At 26.6% G+C, this 27,797-nt stretch overlaps 2 protein-coding genes and 1 pseudogene across 2 annotated transcripts; 2 read left to right on the forward strand and 1 right to left on the reverse strand.

Annotated features, from left to right (window-relative positions):
* Positions 1-1,143: 1,143 nt before the first annotated feature.
* On the forward strand, positions 1,144-3,973 carry LOC149057347 (piwi-like protein Siwi; annotated as a pseudogene).
* A 3,417-nt stretch (positions 3,974-7,390) lies between these two features.
* Positions 7,391-12,592, forward strand: LOC107172191 (lipopolysaccharide-induced tumor necrosis factor-alpha factor homolog). The gene is made up of 3 exons (XM_089224168.1): positions 7,391-7,762; positions 8,253-8,373; positions 12,245-12,592. Exons 1-3 carry the CDS (start codon positions 7,603-7,605, stop codon positions 12,345-12,347), a joined length of 384 nt encoding a protein of 127 aa, XP_089080294.1. The 5' UTR covers positions 7,391-7,602; the 3' UTR covers positions 12,348-12,592.
* A 214-nt stretch (positions 12,593-12,806) lies between these two features.
* LOC149057348 (uncharacterized) lies at positions 12,807-21,447 on the reverse strand. The gene is made up of 16 exons (XM_089224167.1): positions 21,246-21,447; positions 20,934-21,137; positions 20,701-20,846; positions 20,471-20,642; positions 20,220-20,396; positions 20,023-20,160; positions 19,666-19,927; positions 19,467-19,605; positions 19,191-19,386; positions 19,022-19,130; positions 18,773-18,951; positions 18,467-18,639; positions 15,896-16,058; positions 14,417-14,641; positions 14,237-14,347; positions 12,807-13,471 (listed from the first exon to the last, which is right to left on the reverse strand). Exons 1-16 carry the CDS (start codon positions 21,288-21,290, stop codon positions 13,364-13,366), a joined length of 2,547 nt encoding a protein of 848 aa, XP_089080293.1. The 5' UTR covers positions 21,291-21,447; the 3' UTR covers positions 12,807-13,363.
* Positions 21,448-27,797: the final 6,350 nt, after the last annotated feature.

The raw sequence follows: 27,797 nt of genomic DNA on the forward strand, positions 1-27,797 counted from the left end.
AATTAGAGTTATGTTTTAAAATGCCCACAAAAAGTTTATATCATACCATAAAGAGACATCAGTGACTGCAGTTATGTATTTATGTAGGTGTTACGCTATTTCTATACGAGTCGAATGTACCTATTTAAGTAGGTTATCTGCAATTTAAATTTTAGCCACTTCTGTGTTTTACTCTTCTACTAGTTCTACTAGATTAGTAGTTAGTGCAATATCCGACAAACAGTATCTCTTAAAATACCACATGCAATTTTACAAACCCATATTCCATGTATATTGATCTTATTTTTCATTTCATGGTAGGTTTTAATACATTAATATTTTATGAAGAGTAAAGATAATTTTAATCTTATTACCTATTGCCTAACTAATACCTATTACCTACTATATTGTTTAGGACTGAAACAAAATTATATAGAGTATCCGCCTACTATAATGTAAATACCTATAACCTATTACCTACCTATCCAGTATTATAGCATAAATTATTGTTGGTAGGTATGCTTAGTGTATGCGAGTGGGGATGGAGGGTGAGTGCTATACATAAACTATCATCTGTTGTGTCAAAAACATTTTGTGTTCTTAAACAAGTGATCCGAGATAATGGAGTTCGATTTCGCTGCCAATGACATTTAGCCTACTCAGCGCGGCGACCATTAATCCAATATATTATATTGAAAAGAACAATGCAATGAAAATACGAAATCGATGCATTTATTGCGTCAACGGCTATCACAATACCTACGCAAATCATCGTCATCCGCTTACACTAATAATAATTATAATACCTACCTACTACATAAAACGTTGTGTAGGTTTATTATTGTGTTTGTGCGTACATATCCGACAAGCAGGTACCTACATGTGTAAACCGTATTGCACTATTGCCGTAAATTTGCTCAAATCGTCTTTTTGTAAACAATAAATAAAATAAAATTAATACATATGGGGGTAGGCAAACATCACACAGTCCACCCCCTGTCTGTTATATGACGTCATTAAGAATTTGGTTTGAGGGGGGATTATATGTTTTTTAGAAAAATTTGTAAACCTCATACAGTAGCCTACACCACTAAAAGTAATATGTTGGCAGTAAAATAAAAGTTTTTGCGGATCTATCCCCTCATCACCCCTTTAATTACCCCCATGTGCTTGTTACATCGACCATCGTCGATTACACATTTACACCTGAATCCTAAGGTAGGTTTAATATAACCTAGAATCTAGGTCTTATTATAGATGACTATTATGGATTATAGAATAATTTTAATTGCCTGCTAGGTATATCGTAATAGCAGCAAGGTGGGCATTAACTGTAATATAGTTAACAAGTTAAACGTTTGTAACTTCCTTACTTAACCTGTTGATTAATTTTTAATATCTTATATAATATGAACTCAACTAAATCGACTGATGAAATACCTAACTATAAGATTTTTTCAGTCGATTCAAAAATAATCCGCCTGGTTAAATTATTTTTTTTTATCAACCTATATTATTAATTACCTTCTATGTAAGTAGGTAGATAAATAAAAATACGTATGATATAATATTATCAATATTATACAATAGAAATTACTACAGTGAGCATCAGTTAGAGTGACATGTACCTACTGCTTCTAAGAACGATCTATTTTAGAACGATTAATGATCTAACTTGGCAAATGTAGTAAAATCTCGCTCCGTAGATCCCGTGTTGAGTTACCTATTGATTTGCTATCGTAAAAAAACCCACATACAAAGACAGATAATATTCTTACCATCGACTTTCATAATAAGCCAATTTACACTCATTTTTAAACTAACGGAACTAAACGTGATCTGCTCGTTAGGTTAAGTTAAACATTTGGTATGTTATGCACTCGTAAGACGGTGACAACCAATAATGCGTGTGTAGCGCCCCCTTATGTAATTCCTTAGTTTCTCGCACCTTGAAAAAAATTTCATATAAATGTATGCAAATAACATGACATTTCAAAGAGATTCTTACGGCTGCCATGGCGCCTGCATGTTCAATGTTTATGATAATGCCATGAGAGTCAGCCAAAAATGTATAATTTGGAGCTTTAGTATCAACTATGAACGATACTCATTCAAGTTGCTTTAGTTGTGTGGAACCTCATGAAAGTGGAGAAGAACTTTCTGTTCATTCTGCCACTGCGAGCATAAGCAGTAAGTATCTGTATTTTTCAATTTTAGTTTTTATCAATTAACCTAGATTACCTAACTATACGTATTTGTATGTCGATATTTTTAATTTTTGGTAAAATATTTTATTATTATTATGACAATGACTAAGATAGTAAAAATTAAAATTATATTCCATTTTTAAAATGTAACTATTTATCAGTTAGTGTCTCTATCAACAAATCCGTTTACAGTTAAATAAAGTCAAGTCTATATTTCACTAATGATGTAGAATAAGTGCACTATTTATCTAATTTTTACACATCTTATTTTTAATTGATTAAACATTAAAAATAATATCAATTTTTTAGTTTAACTCTTCCTACAATCACCTGTTAATCCTGAATTTAGAAAATTACTCTCAGAGATGGTATCCCTTGGGTGGATTATGCGTACTTTATCATTTTATTACTTATACATACATTGAATACAATTATGCATGTCTCGTATGTGTTGGGTTGTGTTAGTCTCATAATAGTTTTCTATTTCAGAAAAATGTAATTTGTATAATTGTATTATAAGCCTATGCCTAAGCCTAAGCCTCGGCGTCTATGGCCATTGGCATTCAAAGAGTTCAAGATTATAACAATTTTTAAGGATACAGTATTTACATATTATTATATAAACAAGAACAGATTATAAACTATTTATATGATTGGTTTTAATTAAAAAGGTCATCATGTGACTTATAATATCTGTATGGAGAGCTGAGAGCTTCCGACATGATATTTGATAACCCATTTACTCGTTTGTCCGTTTCATAGAAATGGCATTCGGTTAAGTTATTTTGTAGGTACGGCGTAGGTACTAGCAAAATAGTCATAAAAAATTGATTTTATTGTTTTTCACAGGTGTTGGTCAAGTATAGGACTAAAAGTGATGCATTAACTACTTCCATAATCGTATCTGAGGCAGAGTTGTAGAAGGTCAAATATTTCATGACCATAAGACAGAAGTTAGACTTTTGCAGGTATCTACGTTGTTTAAATTATTTTAAATTGCATATTGTTATTTGTTAATAATTTTTTCTAAGTAAGCTATTCATAAATTATCCAATCTAAATGTGTATATTTTATTAAAATGGGTTTAAAGTAGCTTAATTCCATTGTAGTATTGGTATTTTATAGTTATTTTGTTTATACTGTTTTTGTTCGTCTTTTAGTATGGAAGTACTGCAGTATATTAGTAGAAAAACAACCAAAAAAATACAGATACGATTTATTTTTGGTTCCACAACATGTGAGACAGGGTACAGCAGTTACTCCTACATATCGCCCAGTGATTTTGGATACATTTGGACTTCCTCCTGATATAATGTAAAGACTTATATTCAAGTTGACTCATATTGTACTACAATATTATTGATTGGTTAGTATGCCTTTTTGTGAACTATTTTGTTTGTTGCCTATACCCATGAATTCTGTTTAAATCACTCTTAAGTCTTAGGGCACAATTCGGGTTCCTGCTCAATGTTGATTTGCTCATATAAGTTGGCATTTCTTACTCTGTCCAGTGAACAGAGTCAGAGACGTTCGCCCAACATTGGACTCGATGACTTGTTATAATTTATTTAGAATACTGTTTTACTGATAATATATCATTTCATTTTGATTATTTTACAAAGTGATAATTTCTTTTATAAAAAAATGTTGAAATGTTAATTTTTCAATGTTTTTCAAAAGTTACTTATGATACAATAAATATCACTCTTTATTTTAACTAAGTTAATTATTGACTATTGTTTTAGATTCTGAGTGATGGAGGGATGGATGTGTTGATTTTACAATGATGTATGTATGTGTGTGTCTATGTACCCGATAAATTGACGAAATAATACTTCGACTTACAACTACAATAACTTTTCCGGTTAGAAAGTGAATCTAGTTATAGACTTATAGTGCTTTATTGACTGCTTCGAGATCAAAAATTAAAACTCCCAGTATTTTTTTAAAAGAGCTGGGAAAAACAAAAACGGGAATTTTTATGCAAAACCGGTATTATAAATGTAAATAGAATTGTATTCATTGGGTAAAAAAACTTGGAAATTTAATATTAAGTTCTCCATACGTTTATATATATTTTTAACAATTTTTTTTTGTATTTTTTAGCAACACGATAAGGTAAATAATTTGTTATTAGCAGATTTAATCTGATCGGGTTTACTAAATATGTAAAATTTTCAAGAAAAAAAAATGATCAATATCTAATATTTACAAATGACTTCTTTATAACTTGCTACTATTATTTTTGAATGAACAATAATACATTTACTATCATTAATTGAATTCTTACAAAATAACATAAAATAATACATTTATATAGAGGTATTTTCAGAGGATAAGTCAAACATACCTAATACTAAGGAATATCAAAAATATATATCTGTTCAAACCTACAAAAAGTACATTTTGCGTAGTGGATACATTCACTACATATATATTATTATTAGAAATAACAACGATATTAATAAACCAATCTTGGGAGAAATGAGAGAGTAACAATGAAAAATACTTCAGTTTCAGCAGAAGTGTTTGATAAGATCTACATAGCAGCAAAAAGAAAATCTCTGCCATAATGAAAAAACTTCATTGGTACAATATAAAGAGAAGCCATTGACCTATTTAAATTGGTCTTAATAAATATCATTCAAGAATAATAATATACGTGTAACATTTTTTTTTATATAATTCATTGTGATTTCTGGCTACGTAAGAAAATCGAACAAGCAATAATAATTTTGTTGTACATGAAATCATAAAAATCACGATCGTTCTTTTTTAATTTTGTAAGTATATTATATACAGATAACAGATAGGTACAACAATACAGACTAGTGTACATAATTAAGGGGGAAGAAAAACATAAATTAAGGTTACGTGCTTAAGAAGCGGTTCGTTGATGGCACTTAGTTTGGAATTAATAATGTTAAAAGAAAATTAAATCGAACGGCATACTGTTCTCATGAATTTGCTGTGAAAATGTTCAGGAAGTGAAGGGCCATAGTGAATTGTAGTGGTTTTCTAGCTTAGAAAATCTTGAAAAATCATTTAATATAATAATACAACTCCTTTTTCAAATTGATTTAAGAGGACGTCGCACCCGCATGCGTTGTATCCGTTTACACACGTTTGACATAGTAATTTTTCGTTCACCGGTTTCAACAGTGAGCTGTCAGTTTTGATATTAGAGTGAATTGAACTATTATACCATTTAAAGGTAAGGTTATTATCCTGGACCCCGGATAAGATTTTATCGATATTAAATATATTATTAAATAATAATTAGTACTTTATAAACTCCACACTTCAAAATAATATTGTATGATATGATACACTATTAATTGTAATGCATTTGTGAATATTGTCAAGGGCCAATAGTTATTGAGACATGTACAAAGATTATAATTTTGTCGAGCTTGCAGTATTATTATTAGCTTGCAGGTATTTTAGAAAACTTGAATTTTTGTTTGAGTTATGTTTTTTTTTAGTTTAGGTACCACCATATTTGTATCTCGTGAAGTCGTGACCCGTATCCTGTGCCACATATTCCTCTATATGCAGCCCACAGCAAAAAATACTGTCAACTGTGTAAATGACTAATCTTTTGTGCATTTAAAATGGTTCTCTCGATTGATGAAAAATAATTAAAAATTACTTCAATATGTTTAAAAATCTATAATTGTTACAGGTATATAACACGAGGTTAGTGATTTAACTAAGCTAATATAATATAATCAAAAGAAAAATACTGTCGTACTCTAATGAGGGCCTGAGAGATACATTTTTATAAAACGTACGTTAATTCTAAAGTTTGTTTTCATAATTTCGTTCGATGCGGAGATTATGACAATAACTCTCCAAAAGAGATGTATCGTGTTTGGTGCTGCACGTGTGCATTTTTGCCTATCTGATTCCCTTACAAAATCCACCATACTGTTGGATTTAGACATTATACTTTCCGTGGCATGAGCTTAACTTTTTTAGGTCGGAAAGATGTCGAAAAAAACATGATTTAGATTGTTTTATACAAAGTTCAAAAAAAATAAATAAATCGCTAAGAAAATAAAATACAAATTTTGGTTTTTTTGTATGCTAGGTAGTTTCTAATGTTTCTATACATTTTGTGAAACATAAATATATAATATACATAATTGTATATTTTTGAAAACGGTACAATTTACTGTAAGTGAGGTTAATGGTTATGTTTGATTACATCATTAATAATTAAATTAAAAATTCATAAAACTCGCTGACATATGTACCAACTACCTTCAACGTCCCTATATGTAAAAAATAATTTACGAACACTGAAAACTGTAGACAAAGGAAATTTATTATACTTATTAAGTATAGTACTATAACACGCACAGTTAACGTTGATGAATGTACAGAGTGTTACCTAAATTATTAAATATTTACGAAAACACATATAAATTTATCATATTATTTAACAAATGGTCGGAGATTTCTAACAATAGAGTTTTTGACCTATTACCTGGTGATACCTATTATAATATTAATTTGATCATCTTAAAATTTAATTTTAGAACTAAATTTATGTTTTTTCTATTAATGTTTTATTTATTATTATACACAACCGTACGTGAATAAAAATCACCATTTATTCAGTAGATACCACCAACTAATTCATAAAATATATTCGATAAATATATATATAACTTATCGTTGTTATGGTAAGCATGAGATGATTGGATATTATTTTTTTATTAAAAAAAAATAACTCGGACCAAAACATACATAATTTAAAAACAAGTGCATTGTTGACTTCGTTCAGGATTCAAAAATACTCACCTACCTAATAAATTAAAAACCTCAGCGATCGCGGCAAATTATTACCACCTAATTTATATTTGATGTATCTACCTATATACACATAAAATATACATTCATGCATAACATGTCTGCCTAAGTACCTAATTATATTATAATATTTAATAAATAATGTTATTTTGTCTTCAATTTAAATGATAACAATGCAATTATTAATTATTTTATAGTCTCGATATTTATTATGAGCTGAAAATGATTTTTATTTAATAGGTACTTATGCGTGACATTTTATATGTGCTTATCTACATCTGTCTATCGTCTTAAGTAATTTTTATGAACATAATAATTATTAAAGTTGTTTATCTTATCTGTTCGTTTTGTGCTAATGTGAATTTAAGTTGTCTTTCGTATTTAAACTAACATCTAGACTCGAGTGTCTTGTGGCTCTTAAAAACTTGTAATGTTCACCTTAAAAGTTGACGAATGCTACCTACTAAAGTACTAATACTATCAGCCGTATATAAAATATCGTGTTATAGTTATTAAACACGCTTAAGTGTTCTACAAGTTCATACATAATCATACACTGTACATTTGTAACATAAAGTATACCGAATAGGTACCAGTCATGGATCCTAATAACTCAAAACCAATACCGAGGGAAAGCACCCCGCCACCACCGTATGACGAAAGTCCAGGAATTTATCCATCAAATTTGTTGTACTCGAATGATCACACGATGCAACAGCAACATTTTACACCTGAATATAATATAATAATAGAATCAAGTATGTATCTTACAAGTATCTAAAATGTAACTAATAAAAAGAAAATTGATTAGGAGTTAGAACGTACATAGTTGATAATATGTTAAAAAATGGTTTTTTTGGCGTGCTTTTTAACAATCTTAACTTATGAGTTTGAAGTGTTTGATAGAAAAAGTGGTGGTCACTGGACACCTCATCCTTTTATCAGGTCAATATGTATTTACAATTTATAATTAGATTACCTTTAGTTATACTTATATTACATTTACCATAATATACAGTTTGTAAACATATTCTTTTATCTATGATATAATAATAAAATAGTGAATGAAAATTCGAGTGTATTATAGTATTTTTTTATTATATGGATGAGTAAAATAATAACAGTTACTACAGAGTTGTGCGTGTACCATAATAATAATACTCAATGTAGATTTCCGAAATTAATTATTTTCGGTCGAATGAAAAACTGATGGCTACAATACTAATTTTGTTTACGTATTAATTCTAGCTTTGGGTCCAAAACCAGTACATATGTTTTGTCCGACGTGCCATAATTATATAATTACCGAAACCGATGAATCACCGTCAAATGAAGCATTTTTATGTTGCATGCTAATATTTATTGTGGGGTATGTACATAATAATACACTAAAATACAACATGATTTAATTTGTTTGTTTTAATGTCAGTTAATTAATAGTGATGTAATTTTTTTCATTTCACCGTACGGTATATTGTTACAACTTACAATATTACCTGCTATATAATATTTTATTACATTGATTATATATTTTATACATACTCGATGATCCTGTTTTTTGAAAAATTATTTTTACTATAATTTATATTTGAAAATAAAATCGTTGCTATTTATGGTAAAAGTGGGTTAGTACTACTATATTTCAGTAATAATCTGTGAGTTGACCGACTTTTTAAGTGCTCTTTTGGTTTTTTTTTCAATTTCATAGCTCTAATACTCGTATTATTTTTTAATGATGCGTTGTATACTTGTATACTTGTAATATTATTATATTAATTTGTTATATTATTGCTGACTTTGTTAGTACGGCTGTTAATTGAAGTTTTTATGTTATTAAATATTTAAATGTTTTAATTGTAGTGGGTGTACTCAATTTTAATTTGATTGTAATATACATTACCTACAACTTTTCTGTGTGAAGATTGAACTTTTGTAAACTATTTAGACTGTGGAGAATGATTTGACATTTTGAGTTTGTTATTTTAGGAATTTTATAATCGATCCAGCATATTTAATTAATTATAGCCAATTAATCAAAAATGTGGTTGTAAATAATATGACATTTCACTTAATTTAAAAAAAAAATAGGTTGGTATACGGAACAATATTACAAAATAAAAATTATTTTTGAATAAAGGATTTTGAGATTTGTAATTTTTAAAACGCAAATAGGTACACCTATATTTGTTTAAAATAATGTTTGGTATTTATGCACAGTTTGCAATATGAAATATTTTTATGCTTGTATATTTTAGATTCTGAGCGGAGCGATGAATGTATTGATTTTACCATGATGTGTGTTTTTATTTTTATTTTTTTTTTTTGTGTCTGTCATCACGTTTTGGGGCAGTAAAAGAGTTTTAGACTTCAGTACCTCGTTCGATCAGAAAGTGATTCTATTTGGTACTTTGGGGGGGGGGGGCAAAAGTAAAAATTCTTAATATTTTTCTAAATAATCGGGATAAACAAACTAGAAATTAAGGGAAAAACGGGAAATTTTACACACAATCAATTTTCGACAAAATCAATTTTGGTTTTTGATGTAACATTAAAAAAAATGACCATAGATACATGAAATTTTCACAGAATGTTTTATAAGTATATTCTATCCACCATGCAATTTTCAAACATTTTCGACTTAAGTTGAACTATTCATAGGCATATTCAATTTTCGATCATTATTAGTTTTTTTTTAAATTAATATCGATAAAAATGTATTTGTTGGGTAGAAAAGCTTGAAAATTTAATACAAGGCTCTTAACATATTGTTAAAATAGCGGTTGAAAAATAAAATAAATTCATAGTCACAATTTTTTTTTTATAAGCATTTAAAGTTTAAATTTTGACTAAATACGTAAAAATCACGAAAATTCACAAATTATTTTAAGCTAGTAAATTTATAAAAGTTTTTCTTTTTTAATCTAAGATTTGAAAATTAAATACAAGGCTCCTAACATATTTTTACAATAGCAGATGAAAAATAAAAGATTTATATATGCACAATTTTTTTTTACAAGCGTTAAAATTTTGAGTTTTGACAACATATGTAAAAATTACAAAAATTCGAAAATTATTTTAAGCTAGAAATTTATTAAAATTTTCTTTTTAAATCTAAGATTTGAAAATTTAATGCAAGGCTCCTAACATATTTTTATAATTGCAGTTGAAAAATAAAAGGAATACATAGTCACAATTTTTTTTTACAATCATTCAAATTTAAATTTTGACAACATACGTAAAAATCACGAAAATTCCCAAATTATTTTAAGCCAGAAATTCATAAAAAATTTTTATTTTAAATCTAAGATTTGAAAATGTTTAATAATCTATAATATAGCCTAGACAGATAAACCGTCTTCGCTCAGAATCGTTTTTCGTATACAACAATGATATAATATAATATATACCTAACCTACTGTACAGCAGAGCAACATCTACTTTCCCGCTTTTTATTTTTAATAATTTCCGAAAAGTTTTAATATCAAGATTTTTTTCAAGGGTATTTTGGGTATTTTGGGTAAATTGATTTAATATTTTAATTGATAAACATTTATTGATATTTGATACGCTAGAAACTAACTTCGATTATTAAATCACGTTTTAACATGTTCAGAAAAAATGATAAGCCATGCTGAAGTTTATTAACAATAACTTTTAATTATATGTTACAAATTCTATAATAAAAAGATCTTATTATTATATGTAATTAAAAGCAGACTTAATTATCTGTAATCTTGTATATAAAATTAAACTTGCTGTATTCTTTGTTTGGAATTAAGATTTTAATACTTTATGATAAGAGAGCACAGAAGCATAGAATTAAACAAGTCACGTTAGAAGTCTTATTTTAGCTGAATATAATCTCATGTAAGTATAATAATTAATAATATAATAGACATAAAAAAAAAAAAATATACAACAGAACTAAAACGCAAGTATAATATAAAGTTTAGTGTTTATGAAACATGTGTAGGAGTGTACAATTATTGTCAATGCAGAATATTATGTAATATATTTATTGGTTTTTGAAGTAGTTTGGTTTCTGAAAATACTGATGGAACTATTTTTTTTAAGACATTGTGTTTTTGTTCGTCTGTAAATATTCTATTGCTATTGTATACATTGCGTACTGTACAATATTATAATAGTCTTAGAGAAACATAGGTATATCAATTTGTGTATAGTGTATTTATATTAGCAAATTTCTATAGTAGATTGATCGATCTTAGAATGCAATACTTTTGTTACACACGTGTTATATTCTAAGTAGAATGTTGTATAATAGGTATAACATCATGACTATCTGCCTACCTGATAAGATATTTAGTAACTTTGAAAAAAAAATGTTGAAAACACAATTTTCACCGCTATTAAAACTCAGTTACATCTATTTAATGATCTCTGAAGTGCTATTAATTAAAAACATGTGTATCTTCTAAAAATAAAATGGTTGTGTACCACCATTAATGCATAATTACATTTTACCCATCTATCATATACCTATCATTCAATTTTTTTTCTATAATATTAATCGACTACTCATTTAAATTAAACCCGTTGATATATTATACTATTGGCTGTATGACAAAAGCGCCAAAGGTATACATAATTTTAATAAATTGTTTAATCTTATTGATTTAAAAAAAAAATGTTTGTACAAATACAAATAAATATAATTTTAATAGATTGCAGGTTGATTTTTTCGATCTTTTAAAAAATTATTAGTGATATACTATTAACTATATACTATTAACGATATATAGTTCTAAATGTCATATCTGTTAGGCATATACCTAATCTGCAGATCTGCAGATATGCCTATAGGATTTTGGCGCTTTCATACGATACGATTTTGCCACTTTCGTACGACATAACTTTTTTTTCTTCTTATTACATTTTGGCACTCATGTCTTTTACCGATACTAAACAATTATAAATTAATATAAGGTTCCAACTTAACCAAAAAATAGTAAATAAGTAAGCTTATGTTAATGTGGTGCTTTGACCCTTATGGATCTATCTCTAGTTGTAATTACATAGTTATATACATAAATTATTCTGTAATAATTTAACTTCAATCAAATATTGAGGTATTGACGATCTTGTTATAGGTAGTTATCTCTACTCAGTATACGTATATATGATTCATAATGTAACCATATATAATATATATAGTATACTTATTACTTCCTAAAACAATTTTTTTCTAACTTTTAAAAGTTTATAATTTTATGTTTCAGGTGTACATTTTGTTCATGTCTACCGTTTTTCATGAAATCGTTTCAAAAAGTAGACCACAGATGTCCTCATTGTACATCTTACTTAGGAACGTATAAACCATAAAAATGAACTTACGGCATGGATATGAATTATACTTAATACCTCAACATATAACTGTTTAATATGAATTGAAAATGTTATGATTGTATAATTCCAATTTTCAAGTATATTATATTACTATTCAGATTTAATAATTAGTGTCTTAGGTAAGGCATTTGAAAATTGAATTAGAGATATTAAAATTCAAAAAATATTAACTATAGACAGTTATGGTTATTATAATATATGCAATAATATCTAAAAGTCAATTATACTATTGATTATATTGGTGATTTACCCAATTCTTATCCATTTAATATTTATAGTTTATTCATTATTTTATTTTAAGTAAAAAACCACCTTACTTATTATATGACTATGATATACTTTGAAAAAAATCTAATGAATACATTAATACGTATTAACAAACAACATTTTTTAAAGGTTATAAATAGAGACGTAAAACAGGGCTTTAATAATTGTATTAATCAACATTGTAACTGCTAGAAGTTAGAAGTTTAAAATTCGTAGTTAAAAAAAAAATTATATTTCATAGATTTTTTCTAGTCTCCGAATTATCTATTCCAAGTGACCCTTTAAGGCGTCTTAAACGCGATCTATGGCATAAATTGTTAAGCTCAATTTCCCCAAGCCCAAAGTTTCGTCGTTCAACAAGCCACCAATCAATTATCTTCGTCGCACTTTACTTGCCCTTTTATGAATCAATACAGATTTTATGATGTATAACATAAATATATAATGATAAGTGTTAAACATAAATTATACTAGAGTTTTATTACTGTGATTCACACTGTGTGAAGACTTTTCTTTCCTTTAATTCATAAATTATTATTTTTGAATTTAATAAAAAGTAGTCCAATTAGTTGTTTATATATTAATTTGGCAAAAACCAAGTGTTGATGAAAATATAAACTTATAAGCTTACTATAACACACTAAGGTTGGGGTTTTCAAGTAAAAAAACTTATCATACCTAACTAATTATTAAAAAAAAAAATAAGGTTCATATAAAAATGCTTATCATATAGTCATATCTAGAAATTTGCTATAACTCATAGGAGTGGAATCTGGTTTGGTTAATTCTGTAGCATTTTGGTTTTTAAGTTTGATTTTCGTTACAACTCGTTTCTGAAACATAAGCAAAAACAATATAGGAATTATAATTTATATTATAATATTTATAATATTAGGTTTATAGAACCTTATATTTTATGTGCATCAGTATCTATTTAAAAATATGAACTTGATATTATTTTTTTTAAAGAAAATTACACGAGTTTAAACTTTCTTAATACTTCAAAGATATTTTATTATTCACTATAATATTATAATCTGTATTATACATAATATTTTGAATCCATTGAATAACCATGACAAATGGTCGGTGACATTTATTACAGTGATATTATACTTGTTCTTTGAGTGTCATTATCTATTTATTTTTATGAGAATTGTCATGTAAGATTAGTAAAATAACCCCACAAAATCATTTTTTCTACTTGAGGATTTTGATCGGAAGGACATTATAAAATTACAACTCCTTAATATATATATTTACTCTATATAAAAATAACACAAAGAGGCTTTTGTTTAAAAATAATAAGTTTACACTTAGTTTTTTTGTTAACCTAAGAAAATTCAAAAAATAATTAATTTGTTAAAAAAAGGATTTCCTGTGATTAAAAGTTTGATAACAAAAAAGAGAACTACTTGTCTAGGAATTTTAACTCAACAGATATTCGTTTTATTTATGTTTAAACTATCATAACATACAATGTTTTGGTAAAAATAATTTTGTCTATAGAGTTGCAAAAAAAAAAAATTAATAATAATAATTAATTGAAATCTTAAATCACAATACAATTTTTTTTTTAAATAATGAATAATGATTACCAGTTCGTAATATTTATTTTTAAATTCGTTTAAGTCTTTCTTCGTTCTTTCTAAGTCAAACATGCACTCTTTTGTCGTCTGCTGACTGATAATTAATTCTCCGGATAAGCTCTAAAACATTTGTTTAATGTAAAAAATAATTAAACCATAATTGAACCACATCACTTAAACCGACTTTACCCTCATTTTGTCGTCTTTTTTTAATAGAGTTCTTTTGATATCGTTCATTTCTTTGAACATCTCTCTGCCTGGTAGCTTAATGAATTCATCTTTTAGTTTTTCGTACCTAGTCTGCATCTCTTGGACTTGCAAATCTTTGTCGAATACTCTGGTGCATTGTTCGAGTAATCGTTTTTGAAGGATTTTCACTTTAGCAGCCATCTCGTAAGCCGGCGGATCAGTGTTCTAGACGATAACATAACAGTATAATATGTTAATGCTTATGTCATAAATGAAATTATTTAACACTATTACGGCATGGCGTGGTGCCACGGGGATCTCAGAATACTATTTGTGACAGATGACAATTATTTTGAACTGCTGCAAATATTATACATTTCCGTGTGGGTGAGCACGGACGTTTTTAAATAATGTTTTGTCACCCTAGTCACGACAGGTTATGACGAGTGCAGTTATAATCGATATTTTAGGTAAAATATTTTATTCATATAGTATTGTATTGTACTGGTGACGTAACGATATTGCCACAAATGAATTTACAATAAATTGACAACATATGAAATAAACACTTATTATAAATCTCGTTCTCGTTTTATTTAAATGTTGTCTGACGAGAGAAAACTAGCTAGTGAAGAAATCAAAATTCATTGATTCACATCATATTATGATAATTTAGTTCCAGTCATCTATCATTTCGCGATCGGTTTCCAATGACGTGTGAGAAAGAATCATTATATTATGGCTTACATTCTTCGGCTAAATGTATCAAATATGAAACAGTACAGTGTCATATCCAAAGCTAAAAAAATAGTGGCGGTTAAGTTCCCGTGAACACGCCATCCACACCTTATGTTAAGTAACCTCTTCTATAAACTTTTTCTACTTAAACGCTTTTTTTTTTTTTTAATATAGAGACGAATGATGAATGTATTGGTTTTAAAAAATCTGTTTACTATAATGATAATTTTTTTTTATCATTATTAATTATTATAATAATTATTAATTAATGTCTGTAGGTACTCTGTATACATAAAAAGTTGTCACAAAAATGTTTCGACGTTCATCTTTGAGGTGGTCACAGGTAGCGAATTTAATTTAATCGGTGCATTTGAAAGGTTGAAATCTGAAATTAAAAATTCCCGGGAGTTTTCAAAAGATCGGGAACAACAAGTTAAAAAGGCTGACAGGCTGTTAGCTCTCCGTATTGTTTTTAGGTACAATAATTGTATACTATTAAATTCAAATTTTACACATCTATTGCAGTGACTCACACGACACCTAAAATACAGTCACTTTACACATACCTATCCACTTTCTAATCCATTGTGTATTTGAACATTTTGATTTATTTTTTTTTTTGACTTGTTAATACAATTATACAAAAAAACAATTTTCATCTATCAAGATAGTTGTGAGAGATGATCTACTCATCGACCGTTCAAAAAAAGCCACTGACAAAATATTATAATATCATATTACTTTTAATATTCTCCAACGGTGTATGTTTGTAGGTTTGATTAACATGTCTTCTAGAGCCCGACATTTCAAACGTTCTCTGTTTAGCTTTTGCTCATATTTAAGTACTTCGACTCTTATGTCGTTTATTTCTGATAGGTTTTTCATCAACAAGGTTTTTTGAACACTAGAGAGCAATACAACACACTTTTTAAATACATATTTAGAGTATAGAAATTATTTTTTACATATCCATGAATAATAATATATATTATAGGTACACAATGCATTTATAAATACAGTAATTATTTAATGTTTAGTAAAATAACAGTTCTATAAATTATATCTACTATGTGCAAGGTGTAATACTGTAATAATAATGTACGTTATAATGTTACGTTTGTTTAAATGTGTTGGCTTATTAATATAATAAATTTGTTATGCATCTTAAAATTGAAATGTTGAGTGGATAATATTAAGTACCTATAGGCTATAGATACTTGTTGAATAATTATAAGAATTTTTTTCAATAATTTTTGTCGAAACTTTAACGTAATAAATTTATTTTTATCACCGTTTAGTCTAAGAATATGAACAAAAATCTTTTAAATAAAAACTTTGGTTATCTGAAAAGTTTAGTATTATAGTTTGGAATAGAAAATTATATTTCATTCGATAAAAACATTAAAAACGAATATTAGCAGAGTTGCGTTTCTAATAGCAGTCACAATTTTGATAAAAATGAACATTTATTCATCGATTTTTTTGTAGTTATTTTTTAACGTGCTTTATAAAACTACCGGCATTCTCTGTTAAATTTCCAATTGATTGATGAGGTTACACAAACCGATGTCAGAAACACGAAACGCGTATAAAAAAAATTGTATTAACTCCTCCGCCGCATTATAATATTATAATCTAAAAGAGCGAGAAGAAATATACCGCAGTGATTGGGCACCACGTTAGACATTCAAGAAAGATGGTACTAATCCAAAATTAAGCCCTGAATTTATTCATAATTTATAATAGGTCTATTATAAAGCCTTATACTTTCAATATAATATAAGCACACAATAAGTGAAAATCAGAAATTACTAGTTTTAATATTTTTTATTTACCTTTGATAATCAAATAAATAAAATAAATCGTTTTTATAACTAGTACGAGTTCATACATTTTCAGAAGTAATTTATTCAAGTATATATTTTTGAAAAGAAATATACAATCAAAGAACAGAAACATATAACTGATTAGTTTGTTACTGATAATAATTCAAGAGAATAATTCTAATAGAGTATCGATTTAATTAACTAGATAATTGATGTTATTTTAATTTTTTTTTCAATATAATAGTTCCCGTCAACAATGATTATTATTTCGGTTACAATGCTTATAATAGATATTATAGCTGTAACTGAGAAAAAATAATTTTATATAATTATACAATAGTTGTTTATTTTTTTTAAAATTATTTCTTTATCAAAATATGTGATTGATTAATGCTTTGTCTATGAATAACAAATAACTTGTTACGATAAATAAATTCAAGAAAATAATTAAAATAGAAAATAAAAGTGTGAAAGCTACCAAACAGTTATTGATTTCAAGGTAAGATAATTTGTTTTATTAAAAGAAAAGTAATATTATTACTACTGATTTTTTGTTTAAATTTATTTTTTGGAAGCTACTGTCCCTTTGGTTTATAAAGTATTATTATTATACCTAGTATGAAATGTATGAATGTGGTATCAATGAAATATTTTGATTTAATTACTGATGTGATTTGACCAATTTTTTTTGCTTTAACTTTTATTTTATATTACTCTATGTGTTTTATGTTTATAATTTGTATGCATATGATATATTATACGTGTTCAATAATTAATTTTATTAATTTTCCATTAGTCATTTTATATTCTAACATTTAAAGGCAGTTTAAGTTCTATGTATTCATCAAAAATATGTTTGTTCTTTGTAATAATAAAAAATGAAATCAAATAAAGACTCACTATATAAAATAAACATCATAAGATTCAATAGGAACAAAATTATGCAGCTTTTAATTTAAGTTAAGTAGGAATATATTGTAAATAATAGAATACAACTGCCCAAATAATAAATCTTAATACATAATGGAAATAGATGCCGGAGTAGGTAATTTAAATTAATAATAAAAAAATAAAATGATAAAAAATAAATAATTGTTATTAATTAAAAAAATGACAATACTTTGATTATGGTAGGCGTTTATATATTTTGATGATTCGTTTTTTGTTAAAAATACAAAGTAACGTTATTTAAACTAATTGAAAATGATAATATGATTTTTTTTTTAAACGATCGCCATTTGCAATACATGCAAGTTTAGTGTTAATATATTATATTAAAATGCTAAATATTTGTGCTATACGTGCCAACAACCATAATATACACAGAACGTTTTTAAATTTTTTTTTTATTGAAACTTCTGCATGTATCCAATTTAATAATTGTACAATTTAATTTTGACACTGAGCAGTTGTAAAAGTGGGTGTTAATTCATGGCATTGGTGTGTTTTGATTAAATACATATTTAATCAAATATAATACAATTACCTCAAACTCTTTACTTCCGATTTCAACAATCTAATATCATCAATCCTTTTATTATATTCCACTTCTCCCTTGCCTAATGTTGTTCTTAATATGTCATTAGTATCTTTTTGTTTTAATAGCTCCTCGTTGCGTTTATTTATTTGATTTATGAGTTTGTTTTTGTCTTTGTTTCCCTGTGTAAAATGTAAACTTTAACAACGTGAAAATGTATCATCAAAGTTAATGCATCGAAAACAATGTGCTTATTTATAATTTCAATGAGTTTCTGTCATTTGAGCCAAATAAAAAAAAAACCATTTTGCTCACTTCATCATTTTGCTTCTGAAGTTTTTCTATTTTTTTCTGCAATAATTTCAATGTCATTATCATCGACTTTTCGTCTTCGTTTTTTTTTTTTAATAAATTAGACATTTCATCCACTCGAGTCTCGTACTCGTCGATTTCTTGTTGACGTTTCTGAAGTTCCTTTTCAGTTTGTTTTAGTACTGTGAGACAATTTATAGAAAAGGTATAGTTAATACAGATTAGTGTACTCATGAGCTAACGTAGATTTACCTGTATCGTTTTTAGTTAGTTGCACTTCTTTGTACGCAACGTATTCCTTTTGTTGTTCGAGTTGCTGTGAAATCATTTTTATTTTATCTTTTATGTCTTCGGTTTCATCCTGAAGACAAATAAAATTAACAATGAATCAATACACCACTTGTCTTATGAAAGTGCTAACCTTAGCTTCAGTAAGATTTTTAGAAAACAGATTTCTTTCAGTTTTTATTGTGTGTAGGTCGTGATCTTGCTCTTTAAACTTGTCACTCCATTTGTTTACTTCTTTTTTTAATTCTTGTACTTCCACTTCTTTGTGTTTTAATGTAACCGAATCTTCGTGAATTTTTTGTTTTAAATTCATTATTTCGTGGTATAACCTGTATTATATGTACATGGATATATGTTATAAAATCCACAGTATTTATAATAACAAATACTTGTATAAATTATTAGTTACTTTTCCTTATTTTTTTTCATTGCAATTATATCTAAATTTAATTTATCAATATATTTTTGTGCACTGCTAAATTCTAGTTCTAAAACCCGAAATGCTGATTCTTTTATATTTATTTTTTCGATGTATGCATTTATTTGTTCTAAAAAAAAAAAAAAATCGTTATGTTAAAACCATACACTTGTATCAAATAATTTTTTACCATTCACTTTAGTCATGTTTTTTTCTAATAACTTCTTTTCTCTTTCTGTTAATTCCAAAATTTTATTTAGTTTAATATTATCCTCTTGTAGTGCGTTTAAGTTTCGTTCCAAAGTAGCTACCTCATTTTCAGAATTCTTTTTCTCTTCAGAAATTTTTTCTACTTCCTCCACGATTTCTTGCCGCTTTCTGACTGATGCTTCATGAGTAGCTATCAAACGCGTAAGTTCAGATTGAACTCTTAATAATTCATTTTCTTGATACTAGTTTTAATTGAAAACCATAAAAAAGTGTGAATTTTACAGTCAAAGTAAAGTATTGTACGTGGTTTATTGAATTAATGACAATATTAACATACATTTATTTTATCTTGTAGTCTATTTATTTCTTTAACGCTTTCAGTCCTTAGTTCAGTTTTAATTTTTAATTCTCTAGTTAATTTCTTTATTTGTTTATCGTACGACGTATTTTTTGTGTTTAAATTGTTATTTGTAATCTAAAAATAAAACTAATATATAATGCATGTTTCATGAAAACCTTTTTATTTTAGATTACTTTTAGGTCTTTTAATGTTTCGTTAAGTTTTTCTATATTGGATTCAGCCTTTTTGAAATTATTCTTAATGTTACCAAGTTCGGTTTTCATTTTTTCCATTTGATCGTGATCAGTTTTTATGCGGTCCTCTAATTTTTCCTTTGTTTTTATTTCTTTCACTAGATTATTACTTTGAGCCTTAAAAATAATATAAGAAATAAATTACGGTGAAGCAATTAATGCGAGTATATATACTGTTTACAGTCACTTACTGCTAAGTCGGCTTCGAGATCTCTTACATTATACTCGGCACCGTCTAGCTCTTTTTTCAACGACTCACAGAGATCATTTAGACGCTTGTTCTCTATGTCTATTCTAGTCAGTTCTCGTTTTGTCCTTGTTAACTCTAATTGGCTCGTATCACCTTGACCCATAGAAGAAAACCTGCCCAAATTCATAATAGAATTATTTGAAAAAAAAAAATGTACAAAGTCAAACTTACAAGCTTTCCTCTTCCATTTGTTTAGTTTTCGAATCCAGTTCGGTTTTTAAGGTCTTTATTTGTGCCAATAAATTATCGTTGGATTCTTGAATTATTTGTTCTCGAAGGTTGGAAGCGTCCAACATACGATGTGCAGAGTTCAATTCCTACATAAGTATAAAATGTTTGACGATTTTAATTTGATTAGATAGATATAAAATTCTTTGTGTATTGTAAAAAAAAGACATTTTAACCTCTTTTAGTTTTTCCACTGTGTTTTGCTCCAATAAAATAGATTGTTTGATTTCTGGCATTAATTGCCTGTAATTGTCCATTACGCTCGTTAAAGATTTTTTTTCCTCTATGCATTTTATAGATTCCTCGCCAAGTTTCTGAACAGTCGCCCACAGATGAGCGAGCGCTTCTGTGAGAGGCGGATCCGTAACAAATTCAAGAGCCTAAAATAAAAAAAATCGATGAATAACAAATAATAAATAATTTAAGATTAAATTTTAAAAAAATACAATTTTAATTGATGTGATTATGATAAATATATTTTTACTCACATGTTTGGATTCCGATTCGGTTTTATTAGAGTTGTTGATTTCCATTGTACAAGTATTACGAATGAGTTGCGATATCAGCGTAAAGGCTCATTCCATGTCTCGCAAGACATTTCGAAGTAGTCAAGGTTACGCGTGCTGTGTTGGCTTGATCGAATATTTTAAAAAGCTTTGAGTTTATTTATCTACCTTAGCTTTTAATGACATTCAACTGTAATGGAAATCATAATGTTTTAAATTTTAAACATTGAAACTTTTGTGGATAGCAATTTTTTTTTTAAATTTATAATCATCATTGCAATAATCATATTATATAGTAATAAATATATATAATAATAATATATTAATTATATAATATATAATATTTAAAGTGGAATACAACTGAAGAAATCCAATGATCCCAATGACAGTGAACAGTACATATATTATTTTTTTCAAGAAATATGTTAGTTATTTTTTGATTGTGATTTGGAAATACGACAAATAAATATTCTTGATGACACCATATGAATTTATTGAATGTTTAGCAATAATGCATAGTTTTCACTTAAAATGCAAGTATTAGATATTATATACGCTAAAAGCGCTGAAGGATAATATGCAAGTTTAAATAAAACTATGTTTTATATATAATTCAATATTCATATAAAATGGAATTTAAACTTTGTATTAGAATTGTTATTACTTAAAATTAAATAAATATACATTTAGAGATACGTAAAACCGAACCAGTTATCTAATTTTGAAATTTTATTAGTCTTGAATAATTTATATTAATTATATTGAAGAGTTAAATTAGGTACATAAAATGTCTAATATATTTTTTAAAGCTCTTAAAACTTTAGTGTAATTTTAGATGTTGTAACTGGCATCTGGCATTTCCACTTCCGCTAAAAGCAACTTTTCTGTATTTCCTAATATCCTTTTACATCAAGACAGATAACATTTATTTATCTTGTCATCGTGGTAATATATTCAAATTTTATAATGAAAATAATTTATTATGCACGTATTTTGAAATTGAATTTTTTTGAAAATTGGTAGGTATTGAAAAATGGAATTAATTAAGAACTGAGATTGACTACGAGTGGACAACAGTGGTGCTCTTCAACAATTTAATTTTAAATTAATAAATACCTATTTATTGAATAGGAATATATTTTTTATATTTTTCATAGAAAATAATAAAATTGTTTTAAATATTATTTAATATATTTATGATATAACTATACATAATCAATATTGTCACGATAAAACGATTAAACGCAATTTTTAAAAGAATATTGTCATAATAATTATTATTCAAAACATATCGATATTTACTTCAGAGTTATAAAATCAAAATGAAATGGACGTTTGAGATTTATTGATTACTATTCATCATTTGTGTATTTATTATCTATAAATACAACACGTGAGATCGGTTATCTCGATACACTTGAAATAAATAAACACACACTATACGCTAATTATACTATACCTACTTAATAACGAGACGGACATGTAGGTATCTATATTTAATAATATGCATAGTGTGTAGATTGATAATGATATTTGTACATTTAAGCATTCATCATACGCATCGCTCATGGTTTACTCAAGAGTCAAGACACATACAAACGTCCGAGGTCATAATATATTATTATATTTACTTATGTTAATATGCAGTGTTATATATATAGTTATATTATGTGTTTTGTTTACGATACAATGCTAAATGCGTTTGATTCTCCCCGAAATGTACGTTTTCATTTTAATTTCTATAACCCACGCGTGACATGATAAAAATCTTTAGGATTGGTAAGTACAAAATCATTATTTAGTTTTAACATGCATCGTGCGCATATTATTCATTCACGAGTAAACGTGGAAAATACAGTAGTAATAATAATCAATAATATTTGATTAGTTAGTCAGCGGCGGGGTTATGTTGTTAATGTGTAGACAAACTAAAGAAGACTTATGTTTTCAAGTTCGTCATTCTTATTCCGTTCAATTTAATATGTATCGGCGCTTTCCATTACCACACAAGATGCATTTCGTGCAAACACATCAAATCTCGCAATCGTCGCACTTTTAACAATACACGTCATATAAAATATAAATTCAGATTTCCGTGTTCAATTGGTAATAAATAAAGAGATTTTATCGTCAAATTCATACTTAATTCGCAATTTTTGTGCAAATTATTATTTAAACAATACATTGTTTTTGTATACGTAATTTTTTTTTTTTAATTTACAATACTTATATACTAATATACTTAATACAATTTGTCTTCAAATTTTCAGATTTAAAGGTGCCTATTTGTTTTAAATACGCTCCGTTTAACTATTTTTATTTTTCAATAAAAGAGGATAGGTACTCATATTACTAACTCATATAAGTAATACGCCAAACTATTAGAATATAGTTTTCTATACTATCGAAATCTATAATAATATGTTTATTTCATAAATTTTTATTTTGACCATGGTAATGATGACGCGCAAAAAACGTTAAAAATCTATATTATGTTTGGAAAAGATACATACGGTGCAGACATGGTGGGTTTTATGAATGTTATTAATAAGATGTATCCAACTACGCTGGTCGTTTCAATTCGTCTGGATTATACTAATTTTGTGTTTAACTCGTAACTCGAATACAAAAATGTTAGTTCGAGTTCGTTAAACATTGTGCTGTTGCTCGATTTTGTATACCTACCTACACTGGCAGCTAAGCTGACTGTAGATAAACTACAAACAGTGGATGGAAATTATAAATTTACGCGGAAGAGCGTGAAAACAAAATATAATATCCTCTGTTTTTTTTTTTTTTTTTTACTTAAAGGCTATTTTTTACTACCTATTTCCAATCTTTTCGAGTGTGATGAATGTGTATCTAATCATCATTGGAGTGAAAATAAATGCTTGTGAGAATCAATGGTTACACCTTTCACCCCAATAATTTTTGTTTTATTTTGACGATAAGTTTTTGTTGAAACACTTACTAAAATCAATTTTCCTAACACACTAGTAAATTGTTTGTACTATTCTCACGTTAGTTTCTTACTTCTTCGAAAATTTGATTTTTTCAACTTACGCTAAATATCTTTAAACATTTGTTTAATTTTAAATTTATCATAATATAATATTTATTGCATACCTTTACTTATACGACTTTAAGTCGATTTGTAATAATAAATTGTTAATTTAACAGTGAAAATCTGTTAAATTTATTCGTATAAAATAATTAATCATGCAATTACATAGTAATTACCTAATAAAATGAATAAATAAATACATATTAATTCATTGCTGTCAACACGTTATTGATCTGTAATTATATATTATTTTGGATACCACTCAAGAATTTAATAAAATATAATTAAACAATTCCTTTTCTTATTGTGTTATCTATATACACAAATTTATATTTCTTTCTTTGTACACTATAGTCTCAAAAACGAACGGATCGTTTTCAATAAAAACTATATCAATAGATTCCTCAAGGGTGGGAAAAAGTTTTAGTTTTATATTTCAGTCAATATAGATCGCTATAGGAGGCTCATAGACTCATCATACATGGATTTTGTTTCGAATCACAAACATCAAATATTTTTTTTTATATAATATTTAGGATTGCCATTGGTTACAGATTATTAAAAAGTTACTCTTATTATGGTTAAAAATAAATTTCTGTATTGTATTATAATTTATCTTAGGGCTAAACATAAATTTGGTATGTTTGGTATAACAAATGTGAATATAATGTTCCCTATTCGATAAAAATGATTAAAAAATAAGATCAATTTAAAATTACAAGTATTTATTTAGTTGTTTATTTTTAAACGATTGTGACTTCTTGAATATTTCTTTTAATATTAATCAGGAAGACACTGATTCTAACTAAGATATACAATGAAAAAATACTAAAATAAATCATTGTTGCTACGTTATTTTGTTATATTATCTAATTCTCTTTTTGATCACCTATATAGTATGTAATATGTATATCATTTTATGGTTGATAAATATTCTTAAAAATAAAATAATATGTTGTTACTTAATTATTACCAGTATTTGGTATATTATACAGAATCAATAACAACAATCGTTCCGAAATTCGACTTTGTAAGACGAATGTCTATTGTTATTTACATGCATCTAGATGGTAACAGCTGTTACTATAAAATTCAAATAATGTGACACGCGATGTCACTTATATATCAAAAACTAGACGCATTTGTCACTGTAAAGTCTTCAATTTCAAATAACGGTTTTCATGTCTTTTATTTGTAGTAGGATGAAGATATTCCAATGTATTTATTAATATATTATTATCAACGTTCAAAAATATCTATAACAGGTACTTGCATACATTTTTTTTTTTTTAACATGTCAGCAGGTTACAGCTGTATATTACTTAAGCAAAGGTAAATAAATCATTGAGATTTGCGTGTTGTGGTTAGAGTATTTGACTTTTTTTGATTCCTTTTTAAGAAACTCTCATTGAAAAAATGTGTGTAAATAATTTCGATTAATATTATCGTTGACATTTTCACAAACTTAATTTAAAATAATATTGTTTGCTACAAGAATAACAATACCTCCTTAAAGTGCTATACATTTTTTTGAAAAAAAAAAAAAACAAATATTTTAATTGAATATACGTTTTTTTCATTGAATTATGCGTTTGGTTTATGATACCAAGTGGTGTAAGTATGTAAACAGATACAATAAGTTTTAAATTTTCACAATATTACACAAATAACTGGCATTTTAGGCGCAATCATAATATTTTATATAATTAAATATTTTTGGAAATGTTGACAATCAATTAATATTTTTTATTTTATAAATTGTATAAAACTAACACCATGAGATAAATTATTTATCGAATATAAAGTGAGGAAGGTATTCATGATAATAAAATAATAAGATTGAAGAGTTAATAGAAGATACAATTCCAAAATGTTTGTTCAATTAGCTTTCTCAAAAGATTGAGATACCTAATTACTGTGCATATGATGCATTGAAGTCTAGTGTCAATTAAAATACATTTTCTAAATAGATTTACTAGTTAATAAATAGATAATGACGTTTATTTTGAGTATTCAGTAGTTTGTTTGAATTGAGATGAGTATGATAATGACGTAAGTTTAGTGAACTCAGCTTAGATGTATGTTAAATATTTACTTTACTACTTTAAACCAAAAATAATATGGTTTATTAAATGATTCAATATATTCTAAACACTGAATAAAATGTGTAATAAAGTATCAAAAACGTAGTTTTTAATTAAGTATTATGAAATTGACTACTTTTGGATTTCCTTTAAAAATTATAAATGTTGATTTTTCCAGTATAGGTATCTACTTCTTACATTCTGTGTACAATGTGTACATGATATGATATTAATGTTATAATTTTCTATATTTATTGATATGTGCTCAAAACATACTAGCTTCGTGCGATAGTTAATTACGATAATGTAAGCACTAAGAAAAAAACACCATGATACAAAGCTATTGGACACCATGCAAACATATAAATGATAATGCATGGACTTTTAATGGCAAAAAATAACCAATCAATATTAAATAATATGTATAAATTTCAGAACGATAACAACTCTTAAACATTTTAAACACATAATTATGATAATATGTCGAAAATGTGTCAACGATCTCACCAGCCTCAACATACCACATAACTTGGATTCAGCTCTATGACTTAATATTGAAGTAATTAAATATTTAAATAATTAAATATTTAGTAATATTGAAAATTTATTAAAAAGAGTACCTAATATATAAAATTAAATCTTTCCTACTAAAAATGAATAATTTATATTGAAAATAATATTATTAGTAAGATACTCATAAGTTTTCAAATAAGCATTCCAAAAATATAAAAAACATATACATATAACTAACGGTTAATATTATAGAAGGTTAACCTATTCAATTATAATATACTTACAGAAGAAAATAATTTTCCCACATTCATGAACGTTTTTAATCTATTTTGATGAATATCATTATTTTCAACATTTAATGATAAATGATAATTGATAATTTCTGAAAGTAATTTGCTCAACCGATATATTGTTAATACATATCATATTAATAGCAAATTCAGTCTTAGTAAATATTTTATATTGAACTAATAACCTAAACATTAATACTTTTGTGTTTGTTTTCTCGAGCAGTTAATCCCAAATGATAGTTATCTTATTGTAATTAATATTCATATTATATAATATTACATCATGACACTGTATGTATAGATTACATTTATTTAACTAATAATTAATCAAGTGTATCGACATTGATATAAAACATCAAATGGTGTGTATTAAAGATTTTTTGTTTTGCTAGAGATCCGTCAAGGGGACCGTTGTGCGTTTAAGTGTATTTAGTCAAAATTATATAGTTTTCATAATCATTAAAAATTGTTTCAAATTGTATATTAAAACCGCATTAAATGAGAAGTCTAATGAATAGAAACATATCGAAATTCAAGATACATTATTTGAGATTGTTTTTTAAATTTTATTTTGCTCATACCT

Source organism: Diuraphis noxia, unplaced genomic scaffold (assembly GCF_037042655.1).
Source record: "Diuraphis noxia isolate RWA-SAM2 unplaced genomic scaffold, SU_Dnox_SAM2 contig0003, whole genome shotgun sequence".
Lineage (NCBI taxonomy): Eukaryota > Metazoa > Arthropoda > Insecta > Hemiptera > Aphididae > Diuraphis > Diuraphis noxia.